Source organism: Lissotriton helveticus, chromosome 4_1 (assembly GCF_964261635.1).
Source record: "Lissotriton helveticus chromosome 4_1, aLisHel1.1, whole genome shotgun sequence".
Taxonomy (NCBI): Eukaryota; Metazoa; Chordata; class Amphibia; order Caudata; family Salamandridae; genus Lissotriton; species Lissotriton helveticus.
In genome coordinates, this window is record NC_136063.1 from 1306615298 (window position 1) to 1306632780 (window position 17483).

The following is a 17483-nucleotide window of genomic DNA, read 5'->3' on the forward strand; positions in this document are numbered from 1 at the left end:
TCTCTCCGGCTTCTGGAGCGTGATCTGCGTCTTGTTGAGGGATGTAACGTCGATGGTGAGTGACTCGACGTCAACCGACTCTGTGTCACCATCACTGGTGAATCCCTAGAACCCGATTGTCTCCTCGACGTCGACTTCAGTGTGCTTTGACGTTGTATGGTGCGACGTCGAATGTCTGGGGCCAATAGACCTCGCCTTCGATGTTGAGCGTGCAGGAGACCTCCACTATGAACGATTGGACGGAGAGATCCTTCTCCACATCGATCTCTCTCTCGACGCTGACCGTATACTGGAAGTCAGTGGAATCAAGATCGGGGCACTTCTCGTCATCGACGGAGACCTCCGTCTCGACGTCGAACGACGTTTGGTGTATTTTACTCTTGGTCTCGATGTCAAATCCCTCGCCGTCGGAGGTGATGAGGGCCTGACCTCCGGTGACGAGGCGCGTCTTGACGTTGACTTCCGCCTGGTTGACACCAACAGAGACGCCTGCTTCGACGCCGAACGGCGTGACGTTGTGACAGCGGAGCATGTCTCGACGTCGAACGCCAGCTTGACAGCGACAACGGAGATCTGTTTCTCGTTGGGCGAGCCCACACCAAAAGGAGAGCGACTCCTTGATGCTGATCGTCACCGGGTTGACGACGACGGAGGATCCGACGTACCGGTGTTCCTCATCGACGACCGGTGTTCTCTCAACGGCAAGCCCGCCGTCTATGATCTTCTAGTCGATGTTTTCGTTGCCGATGAAGGAATTTAAGGCGCCGAGCCCGACGTCGATGGAGACCATACTGGAACCTTACTTCTAGATGGAGTGGTGGCTCCCTGTTTCCTCTTTTTCATCGGAGACCTGCCTCTTGAAGGAGATTTCCTCTTTTCAGAAAGCCCAGAGAGGCGAATCCTCTCCCCGTCCTTAAGAGTTCTTTTGGACAGCAGCTGGCAATGCTGACAGGTCTTGGGATTATGCTCAGAAGGATGGCAGAGAATACAGACAGGATGGGAGTCTGTTTTAGCCTTGTTCTTGCCACAGGCAGGGCAGAGTCAAAAAGAGAGGACATTTTTGACTGAAAAATAATGCTCAACTCTCTTAAAAATAGTAGAGATATACTCCAACACCAAAAAGACGTCGAAGTAAAAAGTTTTTGACAAAAAATGTGAAGTATTTTCGGACAGAAATCAGAAAAAAGTTAGAGCTGATGAAACCGGGGTCATGACATATGGGGTCGGAAAGAACAACTGACCTAACTGTCACCCCTGAGGCATGATGGGAAGCTAGGGGTCATGGCTGCCTTAAAGGCACGGTGACAGTTTATTCTGAGTGTTTCTGTGGGTTAGTTTTCAGCTTTCTACACAATGCAGCCTATGTGCAGACAATGTCTTTCATTCTTCCTTCCAGGTTTGTGATTTCTGCTGTATATTAAAGCCGTTTTCAAATGCTTTCTTTCTCCCTGCTTGATTGGAATGTAGTTCTATGCAAGGGGATTTTCTTGCAACATTGCTCAGCATTGTTATGGAAGGCTGCATTGTGTGATATATATATATATAGCTACATATATGTTTCACATAAATGTGATATGTTTCTAGGGTCCCGCGCGAGGGCGTGAATATTCATGTGCTTATGCCTTATGATGAGGATCCCTTGGAAGAGAACACCATGTTGCTATTCCATTGGCTCTGAACCAGAGACATTGTAGTTATATGGCGCACTTGGGGAAAAACACCCAAACCTTGCCAGTCAGCTGCTCACTTGACAACATAAAAGCTCTCATCCCATTGGTTAAGAGTCTTAGTAAAAATAAAAGAGCTTCCTGTCTTTGCTTCGTCAGTTTGAGCACATAATAATGGGAGGAGGAGCAGGTTGTTGGAGGGCAGTGTTTCTAATGTTTAATAAAGCCCCCAAATGTCTCCCTGTGGCTGCCTGAGTATTGTGAGATAAAAAAATATTGTGTCTGTTCACCATGACACAAAGAGCCAGCTGACAAGCAGCCAATATACTACAGTGTGGCCTGCTTCACTTAACTAGAGGTAACATGGAGCTATGCAGTAGAATCAGTTACTAAGACTGTGCTACCTCCAAATGAAACAAATGAATGGTGCTCAGTACTGACCATCAAAAAGCAAAAACAGAACTGTGGCTTCTTCAGTTGTTGAGGAGGAGCGATATCAGAGTTTGAAGAAAAAGGGACCAGGGCGGGCATAAAAAGGTTTCATAGGAATCAAATAAATTAAATCAAATACTAATTTGGTCTAGAATGAGAAGTTCAAACCATTGACAGGGTAGTTAACATTTTGATTAACAAAGATCTGTTTCACTTCCATATATTAAAAAATAGCAGTAGGTTAATTTTTGCAATATTTGTTGAAACATGCATGGAAATCGCCTTAAGGAAGTGCCACTGAAGAGCCACAATACCATGCATTATATTTAGCAAGACCTAACCTGATAATTCTTGTATAATCAAAAGGGATAGAGTACTGCGCAAAACATTGAGTTACTAAATTCTGAAATCATCGTTGAACCTTCATGTCAAATCTATATTTTGCTGTCCCAATGGTGAGACTATGTTTCCAGTAGGGGCCTCCAATCCTGTCAAATAAATACCTTGACCACAACTAGGGAGTTTGAAGAAGTTGGCTATTAAATCAAGTCCAATGAATAGGGAAAACGAGGAACAAAAACTTATTTTGGATGTTACATGATAAATTGAGGCAGTAGTCATTGTGCACTGCCTTTGGGAATAGTTTAACCTGCTAATTGGGTAAATCCTGAACTATGTGCAAACTGTCAGACACCGCTCACTAGATCCACACCATCACCCTGGACATCAAGACTCTGAGCCACTGAAATCTTGGTGCCCTATATTATCTTACTGGACTACAACAGGAATCTTGTACACTTTTCTGGGTTACTTTTGTTTGAATATTGTTGAGCCATACAGACTCAAAATCATTCAGATATCGAATATGCTACTTACCAGTATGTATCTGTTCTTGGCATGTAGGGCTGCTGACATTCATATCTATTGCATTAGATCGCCGCCTAGTGTTGGGTCCGGATGATTGCACATTGTTGTCCTGGAGAAGTCTTCGAAGTATCACGGGATAGGTGGCTCCTCCCCTGGACTACAGTGCGCATGGGCATCCTCTCCATCCTCAGATTGTTTTTTGCCATTGTGGCAGAGATGGAGTGTAATACAGTGAGTGATGTCCATGCTAAATAGAAATTCTGAATGCTACAGCTGCAACAGGCGCCGGGGAGGAGGGTGGGCGATATGAATGTCAGCAGCCCTACATGCCAAGAACAGATGCATTTATTTATTTTATTTATTTATTTTGAAAGTTTTATATAGCGCGAACAAGATCTTTGCAGATAACAGAGCGCTTTACAAAGGCAAGGGGTAAGTGAGTGGTAGGGTGGGTAAACAGGGAGCATAGTTAGGAAGGTAGGTCATCAATGCAAGTAGTACAAATAAGAGGGAGCATGAACAATCAGGTAGGTCGATAATACAAGTAATACACATGTGCAAAGGGATCAAACAAGTAGTACAGATCGACGCAGCGTCTTAAAAGATCAAAAGTAGTAGTTCAAGTGTATTTAGCCATGAGGATAGCTTTTACTTCTTTCTTAAAACGAAGAGTGGAGGAGATGAGCCTGGTTTCGGGAGGGAGTGAGTTCCAGATCCTAGGCGCCATTCCTGAGAAGGAGCGTTTTTTCCTTCCGGAATCTTCAAGGCTTCAGCAGAAGATTGTTTCTGCTTCTGGTGGTTCTGGAGCCGCCGGAAATAGTCAGCTTCTGAGTGAGGTAGCCGGGTGAGTTCAGGTGTATAGACTTGTGAGTCATGCAGGCAATTTTCAGATGTATTCTGGCTTCAAAAGGCAGCCAGTTCAGGGATTTAAAGTCAGGGGAGATATGCGAGTGTTTTTTAGATCCAGTGATGAGTCTCTCTGCCGCGTTTAGTGAAGCTCTTAGGGGTGCAGTTGTAGTTAGGGGGAGACCGCAGAGGGCGATGCTGCCATAGTCTATGCGAGGGATGACTAGTGCTTGTACTGCAGTTTGGAAGTCTTTGGCTGGGAGGAAGGGTTTAAGTTTCCTCAAGGTATTTATTTGGAAGTTCGCTCCCTTAGTTGCCTTGCTGATATGCTGCTGCATGTTGAGATTGGCGTCAAGTGTTATGCCTAAAGATTTTGCTGAATCCATGATGGTCGGTTGGACATTGAGTGCAGTTAGGTGTTTAAGCCAGGTTTGAGTGGTAGAGATTTTCGCGGGAGGTGAGATCAGAAGGAACTCAGTTTTCTTAGCATTGAGTTTGAGGTGGTTATCGGCAAGCCAGGATTGGGTGCTTCTGATCGTTGAGTTTAGACGCATAATGTCTTTGGGGGATTGTAGTTTGAGATATAGTTGGGTGTCATCGGCGTACATGTGAAAGTGTACATTGGATGCTTGAAGCAAGGTGGTGAGAGGTTCCATAACTAGGTTAATCAAAGTTGGGGATAGGCAGGATCCTTGGGGGACACCTAACGAAACAGGTACTAGAGAGGACATCAAGTTGTTGCTCTTGAATTTCTGAGACCTGTTGTGTAGAAAGGAAGTGAACCACTGAAGAACAGTCCCAGAAAGACCCATTCTTGTGTTTAAGAGTTCGAGTAAGTTCTCATGTTTCACAGTGTCGAATGCTGAAGAGAGATCAAGAAGGATGAGGAGGCAGGTATCATTTTGATCTAAAATTTGGAGGGCGTCGTCAATTATGTGAGTCATAGCAGTTTCGGTACTGTGCCCTGCTCGGAAGCCTGACTGATGAGCGTTGAGGAGATCAAACTGTTCTATGTGCTTTGTCAATTGTAGTTGAACGCATTTTTCCAACAGTTTGGCGAGAGTGGGAATGTTGGTAATAGGACGGTAGTTGTTTAGATCAGTGGGGTCGGCTGTTGGTTTCTTTAGTAAAGGTGTAACTTGTCCAACTTTGAGGGAGTCGGGGATGGTTCCTTGTTGAAGTGAGCTATTGATAATTTTAGTTCAGAGTGGGAGGAGCAAAGGGGTGAAGTCTTTTACAGCGTAGGCAGGAAGAGGGTCAGTGAGGTGATTGGATGGTTTCAGGGTGCTGAGTAGTCTGTCAATTTCTTCTTCAGAGTAAGTGCCAAAGGATGACCAAGTCGCATTGTTTTTTGGTTCATTGGGTGTTATGCAGTGGGGTTTGGAGTAAAGGCTTGCGTCAATGAGGAGATCGCTCCTTATGTTGTCAGTTTTTTGGTTAAAGAAAGCAGAGAAATCTTCACAGGAAGGTGCATTGCCCATAGTGTCGACTGCTTGGGGTTGTTCCTTGGATTGTGATCGGATTAGCTCGAACAGTTTTCTTGGACGGTTTTTCGCTTGGTCGAGCTGGAGTCTGAAGAAATCTGATTTTGAGCGTTTTATTTTCCTGAAGTATGCGTTTCTCTTTTTCTTCAGAATTTTTAGGTGCAGTGCCAAGGGAACAGATCTCCAGGTGCGCTCTGCCATTCGCATGGCCCGTCTGTCTTCATTGAGACTCCCGTCGTACCAAGGGTTGGAGATCTTGGTGGAGACTCTTTTCAGTTGCATCGGTGCAGCCTCATTGATTATTGAGGTCATAGCGTTGAGATAGTGGTCAGTTAAGTATTGAACATCAGTAACGCCGGTAGGGGGGAGTAGGAGATTGCAGCTGTTAGGGGGTAAAGAGTTTGGATTGAGTTTCTTCAGGTCTCTTTTCCAAACTTTGGGCTTGGAGGATTGGACCGGGTTAAGTTTAACTTTTTCATTGATGAAGAATGTGACAATATGGTGATCTGACCAGTCACAGGGTTGGATTGAATCAAGTTGAATAGTGCCTTCTTTGGAGATGATGAGGTCGAGGATAGAGCCTTTGTCATGGGTCGGGCTGTTGCAAATTTGGGTGAGGTCAGAAGCGTTAAGGAAATTTTTGAGGCTATTTAGCACTGCGTCACTGCAATCATTCCAGTGAAGATTGTAATCGCCAAGGTAAATTTGTGTGTTTTGCCGTCCTGAGTTGATTGAGATTGTGTCCATGAGTTGTTGGGAGAAGGTGAGGTTGTTCCCAGGTGGGTGGTAGATGATGTGTAGTGAACAAACAGGTTTGTTTTCACTGATGACATCAAGGCAGATATATTCACTGGAGGTAAGAGAGGGGGCGGTGACTTTATCAATTGAAAGGTTGCTCCTGTAAATGCATGCGATTCCACCGCCTGTCTTGCTGGACCTGTCAAGTCTAATGATGCAGTAGTTGGGGGGGACTAGGATATCCATGATAGGAGTAGAAGATTCAGTTAACCATGTTTCAGTTAGGATGGCTAGGTCAAGGTTCAAAGAAATGATAAGATCAGCGACCTCCGAGGAGTGTCTTTGGGCCGATCTACAGGTGAGAAGTGTGCATTTGAGTCTGGGGGTGCAGAGGGAGGAGGAGGGATCTAGAGTGAGGGGGACTTTTGTGAGGTTGTTGGGGACGGAGCCTCTGTTGTTATGCGTGGGGTGTCTGAGAGGATTGGAGAGAATCGTAGGAATGGACAGGTGTGAGGTGGCTAAGAGGTTTTGGCGAACCAGGACATATGTGCGGAGTATGGTGTGTATGTCGAGGTCCGAAAGAGTCTTGATAGTGCGTCTGGGGCGGTTGGAGGTATTGCGAGAGGGGATAGAGGTCCAATGTAGGGGGTGAGTAGGATGTGAGGGGGATATGTTGTTAGGTTGAGAGGTTGTGGTGGGAGGGGGGTGTCTGGGGTGTGTGAGGAGTAACTCTTTGAGGGTGAGGAGTTCTTCTCTCACTTGGAGGAGGGTGGACATAATCATGTCCAGCGTGGGGTTAGGTAAGGAGTTGGGGGTGGGCACAGAAGGAGAGCAAGTGTCTAGGTTAATGGAGTAGGGGGGGGAGAGGGTTGGGGGTGTTAGTGAAGTGGTTGGAGTTGGAGTTGGAGGTGTTAGTGAGTGTGTTGATGTTCGGGTAGGTAGGGAGGTTGGGGGGGAGGGGAGTGAAAGGATTAGTGATGGTGTTGGTGTTATTGGACAGGGAATCAATGATAGGAGGGGTGAGGCAATTGCGGGAAGTGTGGAGGCTGGGCGTTGCGGGGGTGACAGTGTGGTAGAAGGGAGTGAGAGTGGGGGGGAGAGGTTGAGAGAGGAGTGAGGGCTAGGAGAGGCTGGAGTGTAAAGAGTGGGGGGAGAGGTTGAGGGAAGAGTGGGGGCTAGGAGTGGCGGGAGTGCAAAGAGTGGGGGGGGATGGGTTGGGAGAGAGTCATGTTGTGTGGGGTGCAGTCAGGTGAGGTGGGTTGTTCTGAGAAGCTAGTCGGAAGTGTGGGGTTCTGGTTGAGTGGGGTGGGTGGGGGTGGGGGTGTTGGTGGCTGAGGGGAGATCCGCGTCTGGGATTAAGGAGTGTGAAGTGTGTGTAGCCGGGGGTGATAGAGTAGAGTACTGGGGGGAGGGAGGAGGTGCGTGTTAGTGGTAGGTGGTGCTGTGAGGTCGAGGATGTTGGGATTGGAGGCCGGATGGTGTGGGATCTGAGCGTTGGAGATGTATTCTTTGAAAGTGGGAAACAGGTTGTCAACTAGGTCAAGGTTTCTGTCTGTGGATTGAATTAAGATAGTACCGTTATTGTAGATAGTGATGGATGCTCTATCTGGGTAGAGTTGGGATGGTGTGGTGGAAAGTGTTATGGCATGGGCAGTTTTCCTGGTGGTCGAGATGGTGAGTAGGGTGAGGAATGCTTTTCTCCATTGTGCTCGGCGTATGGTGTAAAGAATGAGATCGGTGCTCTTAGCTCCATTCATGAGGGAGAAGTAGGTGTCTAAAAAAGGGGGTTTCAGGGTGGGACTTTAAGAAGTTGTGTTTAAAACGTTTTGCGTTTTTTTGGAGAGCTCTGGGGGGTAATTAATTTTATATGTGTGTTTGCCCGTGGGTACCATGTTGGACGAAGGGGAAGAGGCAGGTGAGAGGGGCTGTGAGGGTCGGAGTAGGAAAAGAGCTATGGTGTGTGCGAGGGAGGTGTGGGAGAAAAAGTTAAGAAGTGTGTATGTAAGGGTAGAGAATTTGACTAGCCTAAGATGGCCGCTTCGTTAGGCATGGTGAAGAGATGAGGATTGACTAGTCAAAGATGGCCGCCAAGATAGAGAGGTAGCAAAGAGTATAGTAGTCCTATGTTTGTTATTATGTCCTGAGATCTGGGATGCAGACAAGTTTCGAGGAAGTCTTGTTTCTATCTTACTGGGAGGGTAGAGGTGAGTCCTATGTCTATTTAGGAGGGCCAAGGGGAAGGCAGTGCTTTTAGATTAGCTTTGTGAGGGTCTGGCAATTTGTTGTTGCAGGTTTATGACCCCAGCCATTTTGGGTGAAAGATCTGTTTTCTGGGGAAGTCAGGGAAATGGAGTCTAGTAAATACTACAATTTTATGGCCCCAGCCATTTTGGGCAGAGGGATCACAAAAGTAAAGTCATGTAAATCAGCTTAAAAAGTGGTGCAAAAATAAAAAAGAAAAACTGAGCAAGAGGCACGATACCTTGCCATAGTCCTGGGGTCGTTTTTTGTACGAGATGATTGATCTGCTGGCTTCAACACGTCCTTTTTTTACGTTGACGGTGTGTACATTCCACTTTTCCAATTGTAGGTTCCATAAAAATAAAAACTCCATTAATAAATGATAGCCGATGGTAGTGCTATCAGCGTTGTTTTGCTTTATTCAGTGCACTTCCTGGGGGGGCGGAGCTATGAGGCGACTTCTCTCCGTGTGTGATCGCAGCGCGGTCCTCGCGGGGGCCGCCAAGCCGCGATCCAGCCGACCCGCCGCTCAGCTCTCCTAAGCAGCACTGCAGCCCAACCGCTACTGTCCAGGGGCTCCGCCGCCATTCACCGCCATAGCACCCAGCAGGCACTCCGGTGAGAGGGGAGAGGCCAGAGGTACCTCCGCCACGAGCCGTGTAATCCAGGGCTTGGCGCTCCAGCACCAGGGGACAATCTTTCAGGGCCTTCGCAGTGCTTGCCGCCTCCTCGTCAGCACACTCCGCAGGGGGATCGATCCCGCCGCTTCGCTCCGTTCTGCGGGTTTAAAGTGACCACTTGTGACCGGTGACCGCAGCAACCATGGCAGGCAGTCACGGCAGGCTCCAACCCACCGTCAGGGGCACCGATGAAGATCCGATGTTCTGCGGGTTAAAAGTGACCGCTTGTGACCGGTGATCGCAGCAGCCACGGCAGGCAGTCACGGCAGGCTCCAGGCCATCGTCAGGGGCACCGCGACAATGCTTCTCCGACGCCCACAGCCTCCGGGTCGATCACGGATCACTGACCGCGACCAGCCTCCTCGGCGACCGCAGCAGCCACAGCAGACTCTCACCCACCGTCTTGGGCTCCGCCGATGATCCGATGAAAGTGGTAGGGGTCCCAGCTGCCAGTGCTTCAGGTACGTGTGTTTCACCATTAAATCCAGTTACTTTCAGGTTGCAATCCAGTTACTTGTGTTATGGGAGTTGGGTTCCTCGCTAAAGATGAGTGCTAACAGGGATAATTCCGAGAAAGGGATCCCACGCACTAGGAGCTCCGGACTAGAGCTCCTACCAGGCGGCCATCTTAACATCACCTCCATACTGGTAAGTAGCATATTCGGTTCGAGGCATGTGGGCTGCTGAATTCATATCTATTGCATAGAATACATAGCAGTCCCTCCATTAGCTGCGGCCGCCTGTGCCAGCTGCAGCAGTCTGAAAAAGGGTTTTGAGAACAGCCTGTCCTACAGCTGCCTGCTGTCTAGAGTGTACATCTACGCAGTAGTGTTTCGTAAATGTATGAATAGTGGACCATGTGGCTGCTCTACATATCTCCTCTAGTGGAATGTTCCCTAGGAAAGCCATGGATGCTCCTAACTTGCGTGTGGAGTGTGCACGTGGAGGAATCGTTAAAGTGTGTTTAGCTTTTTCGTAGCAAATTTGTATACACTTAACGATCCATCTGGCTATTCCGGATTTTGAAATGGGATTGCCTTTATGCTGTGGAGCGAAGGCGACGAACAGTTGTTTCGTTTTTCTGAAATCTTTAGTTCTGTCTATATAATACATGAGGGCCCATTTCACATCTAATGTGTGTAGGCATCTTTCTGCAACATTTTCTGGATTTGGGTAGAAAACCGGCAGTTCTATGGTTTGGTTCATGTGGAACTGCGAAATCACCTTAGGCATAAAAGTGGGGTTTGTACGTAAAACAACTCTGTTTGGGTGAACCTGTATGAATGGCTCTTGAATGGTTGGCGCCTGGAGTTCACTAACTCTTCTGAGTGAGGTAATGGCTACTAGGAAAGCCACTTTCCAGGTTAAAAATTGAATCTCACATGAATGTAGAGGTTCAAAGGGTGGCCCCATGAGTCTTGTGAGAACCAGGTTGAGGTTCCAGACTGGTGAAGGTGGAAGTCTTGGAGGGATTACTCTCTTGAGTCCCTCAAGAAAGGCTTTAATTGCAGGTACTCTGAATAGGGATAGGTGCTGCCTGTTTTGCAGGTAGGCCGCTACTGCGGATAGATGTATGCGGATGGAACTGTAAGCCAGATTACATCTGTATAAATGCAACAGATAACAAATAATGTTCTGAATAGATGCATCTCGTGGGTTAATGTCATTATTGTTGCAGTATATGACAAACCTTTTCCATTTCGCCGCATAACATGCTCTAGTCGTGGGTCTTCTTGCCTCCTTTATGATATTCATGCAGTCTGGAGGCAAGTTGAGGTATCCAAATTCTAGGACCTCAGGAGCCAGATCGCCAGGTTGAGCTGTTGCGGATCTGGGTGCTGAATTTCGCCATGGCTCTGCGTCAAAAGTCTGGGTGTTAGGTGCAGCCTTTGATGAGGCACCACGGAAAGTTCCACGAGCGTGGTGTACCATGGTTGGCGTGCCCACGTTGGAGCAACCAGGATGAGTATCATCGAGTGTTGCCTCAGTTTGCGTGCCACTAGCGGAATCAATGGCGCTGGGGGAAAAGCGTACGCAAACTTGCCTGACCAGTTCATCCATATCGCATTGCCCTTCGACTGCGGATGTGGGAACCTGGCGGCGAAGCTTCAGCATTTTGCGTTTTCCCTTGTGGCGAATAGGTCTATCTCTGGATGACCCCACTGATGGAAGTACGGCTGGAGTACTGATGGATGTATCTCCCACTCGTGCATTTGGTGGCTGTGCCTGCTGAGCAGGTCCGCCATTTGGTTGTCCTTGCCTGGGAGGTGTTCCCGCATGAGGAACATGTTCCTCTGAATGGCCCACTTCCACATGCTCTGAGCCAGGTGAGACAACTGTGGAGAGTGTGTTCCTCCCTGCTTCTGTATGTAGTACATGGCAGTCATGTTGTCCGTCCGGATCAACACGACTTTGTTGCACAGATGTACTGTGAAGGCTTTTAGTGCCATGAAGATTGCCATCAGCTCTAGAAGGTTGATGTTCATCATTTTCTGCTGTGTCGTCCATAGTCCCTGCACTGTGTAATGGAGTACATGAGCTCCCCATCCCTGGAGAGATACGTCCGTTGTCAGTATTACCTGTGGTACAGGCTCTTGGAACGGTCGGCCCTTGCAAAGGTTTTGTGGATTCCACCAATGCAGAGAGTTGTATGCCCGACCGCTCACCAACAATAGGTCTTTTAACTGCCCTTGAGCCTGGTTCCACTGACGTGCCAAGCACTCCTGAAGCGGTCGCATATGTAGTCTCGCATGCGGGACTATGAAGATGCAGGAGGCCATCATGCCTATCAACTGCATGAACACTTTTGCCTGAAGCGAGTGTTGAGGTCTGAATTTTTGTATCAGCACTTGCATGCTGTGTATCCGCACTGAATTTGGCTGAGCTTTGGCTGCCAGAGTGTCTATTGTTGCGCCCAGGTACTGCCGTACGCGGGCGGGTTGAAGATGTGACTTGGGTAATTCAGTGAGAATCCCAGATTGTGAAGGAGGTGAATGGTGTGGGACACGAGGCTGGCACACAGCTGGGCCGACTTTGCTTGAATAAGCCAGTCGTCCAGATAAGGGTAGACATGTATGTGCTGTCTCCTTAGGTGTGCCGCCACCGTCGCCAGACACTTGGTGAATACTCTGGGTGCCGTCCTCACACCGAAGGGGAGGACTTTGAACTGGTAGTGTTGATCTTGAATGGTGAACCTGAGATACTTTCTGTGGGAAGGGTGCATGGGAATGTGGAAGTACGCATCTTTGAGATCCAGTGTTGCGAGGAAATCTCCCTGACTTAAAAGCGGTAGAACTTGCTGTAAGGTGAGCATGTGAAAGTGCTCTGACAGAATGTATTGGTTCAGAGGCCGTAGGTCGAGTATGGGCCTGAGTGACCCGTCCTTTTTTGGAATCAAGAAGTACAGAGAGTACACCCCTGATCCCTGCTCCGCTAGAGGCACGAGCTCTATGGCTCCTTTTTGCAGCATACTGATGACCTCTTGCTGCAATAAGTGTAAGTGCTCTGCGGACATAGGACGGTGTCTTGGTGGAATGTGGGTGGAGTGGCTGTAAGCTCTAGACAATACCCGTACTGTACAGTATCTCATACCCACCTGTCTGTGGTGATGGATTTCCATACACACAGGAACTGTTGTAGTCTCCCCCCCGACAGGTGTTAGATGGTCGGGGGGCAGTGACAAGGCGTCACTGTTTGGTATTGGCAGAGGATCTGGAGTTGTTGTTTCCTCTTCCTCTGCCCTTGATGTTATTTCCTCTATATCCACCCCTGGGATTTTTATTGTAGGTGGATTGTGTACCTCCCTTGTTATACTGCGTTTGTTGGGTGTTTTGGCCACTTGAGGGTCCTCTGTTATTGGAGCGACGAAAGGAACCACCCCGAAACTGCTGCGACTGCAGAGCTCCTATGGATTTAGCAGTTTCCGTGTCCTTTTTAATTTTTTCTAGGGTGGCATCAACTTCAGGGCCAAACAAGAAGTCAGTGTTAACTGGCTGATTAAGAATGGTGGTTTGTATTTCTGGTTTGAAACCAGATATCCTCAACCAAGCATGTCGCCTTAGCATGACGCTAGTGTTTATAGCCCTAGCTGCAGTGTCAGCTGTGTCTAGTGCACACTTGATGGAAGCGTTGGAGATCAGCTTCCCCTCCTGAACCAACAGCTCTGCTCCTTCCTTGAATTGTTCTGGGAGGTGCTGTAATAATGTCTCCAGAGTATCGTAGTGTGACCTATCATATCTGGCCAGAAGCGCCTGAGTATTAGCAATACGCCAGATGTTTGCAGCTTGTGCTGCCACTCTTTTGCCAGATGTTTCCAGTATCTTTGACTCTTTATCAGGCGGAGGCGCATCTCCTGTTGTCTGCGAGTTTGCCCTCTTTCTTGCATTTGCAACCACCATAGAGTCCAAAGGCAATTGACCTTTAATATAGGTAGGATCCACGGGCGCCGGCCTATACTTCTTTTCTATCCTCGGGTTAACTACCCTTGCTCTAGTATTTTCCTTGAAAATGTCCTTGGCGTGTTTAAGAACGCCCATGAGCATTGGTAGTGTCTTTACACTTTTTTCGGAAGTTGAGAACGTGTCCACAAGGAAGTCCACTTCCACAGTATCACTATGAAGGTAAACGTCATGATTTAACGCAGCTCTTTCAATCAGAGCGTTGAAAGCTGTAGTGTCTTCAGTTGGTGATGTTTTGACATTGTAGACCGTAGTATCAGGGTCATGTTGCGGGTTGCCTGGGTCAGCAGGGTCTGCCCATTGGTGGTTCTGATCATCACGACCAGTGTCCATCACATCGTCATCAGCATCATTATTATCGTCACATGCGCCTGCATCCGAGTATGTAGGGGAAAAGGATTGAGGCTCCTGCTCATATGTTTGCAAGTGTTCGACCATCACTGGTGACGCAGGTGATCCCCTCTTTTTCTTAAGAGGAATCCTGAAAGACTCCATGGTTTTATCTGGGACTATTTTCCTTTTGTAGATAGTCAGTCTCCCTGTTTCCGAGTCGATGAACTTCCTCGGTTCTCGTTCCTCTGACTCGTTTGCAGGCCTGTGGGTCAATGCAGGTCTTTTTATGGGGGTCAATGCTCTGTTTTGGCTCGAACATCTTCGGCCTCACTGGCGGTGGTAAACCGTATTTTATTGGCGCCGACGTAGCGAGCGCGGTGACCAACTTGGTAGTTGTGACTTTCTTTGGACCCGCCGACAAAGCCTGGTCTCTGATTTTTCGAATCGACTCCCCGACGTGTAGGGCCATGTCTTGGGCCTTATGCTCCGCATGCGCCGCGTCTGCATTTGACCTTGAACCGACGTTCGTCTCCGGTCCCGTCATTGATCGAGGATTGGAGCTCTGTCTCGATTCGAGCTGCGTAGCGGCTCCCTTCGGCGCCGACGTCTTCGACTCGAAGATCTGCGCCGTGGCCTTCGGCGCCCCGCTACTCGAGTCGAGGGCCTTCTGGGAGCTCCCCGCATCGAAGTCCCTCATTTGTTTCGTCGTCCCCGAGGGTTTTGAGGCCTTGGCGCCGACTAGAGCCAGTTGCACTTTCGGTTTCGATTTCGACTGTGCTGGCTTCGGTTTCGTTTTGCTGAGATCAACCAAAGTCGGTTTCGAAACCGATGGCTCCATGATAATGTTTGAAGCCGGGCCTTATTGCGGGGCTGTTGAACTCGAAGGTAGATCTTGGGTAAGGCCTTGTGGCGATCCCTCGACCTGAGCCGTATTGATATAATGTCCATTGGCCCCCGTATCGACGGTTGGGCCTAGCTCCTCTGAGCTTTCTTCCTCGGCCCCAAGGGCCTGAACGTTGACGTCTCCTACCTCGTCGACGACTTCATAATTCTCCTCGTCTTCCAGATACTCCTCTCCATCGGCCTCATAGTCGGATCCATGCACCGATCCCTGCTCCGATGATTCATCTCGGTCCGGTATCTCGACGACTTCTTCGTCTCCGGTCCCGAAGATATTATCTGGTTCCGGCGCAGGCCTATTCGATTGCAATCGAGCCGCGCGTCGGGTCTGAAGAGTTTTCTTTGATCTGAACCGGGCACAGGCCATACATCGGTCTTCATTGTGGTCCGGTGACAAGCATTTGTTGCACACAGGGTGGACGTCGTTGTGTGCATATTTTGCGTTACAAAGTGGACACCTTTTGAAAAGGCCTCGACTCTCCATCGTCGATGAAACTCGATGCGAGACGTGAATTAAGCCGTCCGATAGTCGATGTCCTGTAGAGAAATGTTATCGATACCGATCGAAACGATACCGACGCTCGCGAAAGCCTTTTGGCTTTGAGAAAAAGTTTCCTAACTTGAGCTAAGATTTGAACATCCGAACCCAATGGCGGAAAAAAACAATCTGAGGATGGAGAGGATGCCCATGCGCACTGTAGTCCAGGGGAGGAGCCACCTATCCCGTGATATTTCGAAGACTTCTCCAGGACAACAATGTGCAATCATCCGGACCCAACACTAGGCGGCGATCTAATGCAATAGATATGAATTCAGCAGCCCACATGCCTCGAACCCAGTGTTACACTCTGTTTGAAGCATGGCAGCATTCCGTCAGGCATCGCTGAACCACTGACAGTGTATAATACATATGTCAATTGTAAACAAGGAAATGCATAAAGAATGCTAAGTTAAGAATAATACTAGCTAGAGAACGACACGTTCAAGCACCCCATTTGTTTTTAGGATCTTTTAATAACGAGAAGATGGAAGAACCTGAAGTGCAGTAGTGCTGGTGGCCTTGAAACACCAGTAATGACAGACAGTGCTCACGAGGAATACTACTCAATAACTATCTACTGCTCAGAGATGGTGAGGAAAGGTCTCACACTTGTCCCTTAAATATGAGTAAATTATATACAAATTAATATTGACACAATACCTGTATGTATCCTGATGTGACGAGTTAACTGGCTTGGCTTTTGGAAAGTCTTCCCACAGTGTGGACAAGCATTTGAAAACCTACTCCTGTCAATGTTTCGATTGTACGGTTTTGACCATGGCATCCTGATAAGAAGAAAAGTTTCACACAATTAACTGTGGTATCTAAAATGCATTTTTATATATTTAGATTTCATTATTATCCCACTCTCACAAAATTCCCAAAATGAAGTTACACTTTGAAGAAATATCTAAATGAGCATTACCCATTTCAACAAAATTCATAAGATTTTACTTGGAAAAATATACCAGACCTAAGTCTCAATTCTGGATCCACTATATACAAAAACATGAAAGGCAACTAGAATTTCTAAAATAATAGTAATTGCAATAGAAAATAGTTTATTTATATAAATAAACACAGGGTGAGGTGAAAAGTACGGAAACCATGGGTTGTGATAGTCTTATTTCTACTACGCTATAAAGGGGAAAAAAGAGGGGGGGGCGGGGGGGGGTGCGACTAGGAAAACCGAAAACGAATACCTAACTACATGGGCATGTGTAAGGGCAATTAAAAAGAGAAGGATGTCAGCTCATCTTCAGCAGCAGGGAGCATACTTCATGGTGTCTGGAAAAAGGAAGAGCTAGAATATTGTAACTTTTATAACATTGCTTTTTCTAGGTTGCTGAACTTCTCCTAGAATTTAAGGAGGCTCTTAAACCACAGTTTCTAGTGATACCTCCATTCTGAAAATAACACTCCTAATGCAGTTATTAAACCAGCTGCACTTTAAAAAAGAAAGAAAGAACAGTCCAAACACTATTTACTGTGATCGTGGATGACACAGAGGATGCCAATCTTTAATATGTACATGCTAAAGTAACTAGGAGCTTTGTGGTTACCTGAATTCTATATGAGTGAGCATTATGGTTTACTCTTTTTTTCTTAATTGTGCCGAAGAAGCCTATACAGACCATAAAACCTCAAAAATGCTGAAGTTTAAACAGAAAAAATGCAAGTCAATTGTAACAAAATAGTGTCATCTTAACCCTATTGGTTTACTGTTTTTCCCACATATCTTTTAGGGCATAGATAACGTTCTGTTATGAAGTGCCCTGAATCAACAGAATTCCACTGGTGGCTTCAGCATGTGACATCTTTTTCCTTTCCACAGACTCCATGCTCAGAGGAGGTATCAGTGGAGGTCTACTGTCACTTCTGGCTTTTTCATTGTTATGGTTTCCTGGGGCACTGGACCTCAGACAGGAGTAAAAACAGTGTGCATGGATAGCACATTCAGCAGTCTTCTTGTTATGTCTTAAGTCCACAGGGAGATTTAGGTGTCCCACTGCTAAGCTGTGTGTGTAAAACTTCTACAGCCATCAGCCCACATATGACATATTATCTCAATTGCAGCTGAAGCACATTTTCCCTATGCTTAACTCGAGAAGTAAGCATCTGAAGAACTTGTGGCGGAGCAGCTCACTACCTACATAATAGACATGGGGTGATAGATGCAATTGGCAATCTAGTGCAGGAGTCTGTGCAGCAAGTTGTTTCTGCAGCTTTGAAACCACAGGGCAAAAAATTGAAGAGTTCATCATGTCCTGTCATCCGTATTTTTATATATACCAACA

At 47.3% G+C, this 17483-nt stretch overlaps 1 protein-coding gene across 5 annotated transcripts in view; it reads right to left on the reverse strand.

Annotated features, from left to right (window-relative positions):
• Positions 1-17483, reverse strand: part of ZNF236 (zinc finger protein 236) — a 1196152-nt gene that overhangs the window by 1036490 nt on the left and 142179 nt on the right. For all 5 annotated transcript variants that reach the window (XM_078687874.1, XM_078687872.1, XM_078687873.1 and 2 more), the window contains exon 5: positions 15847-15971. In XM_078687874.1, the coding sequence (XP_078544000.1) occupies positions 15847-15971 (125 nt within the window). The remainder of the gene's footprint in view (positions 1-15846; positions 15972-17483) is intronic.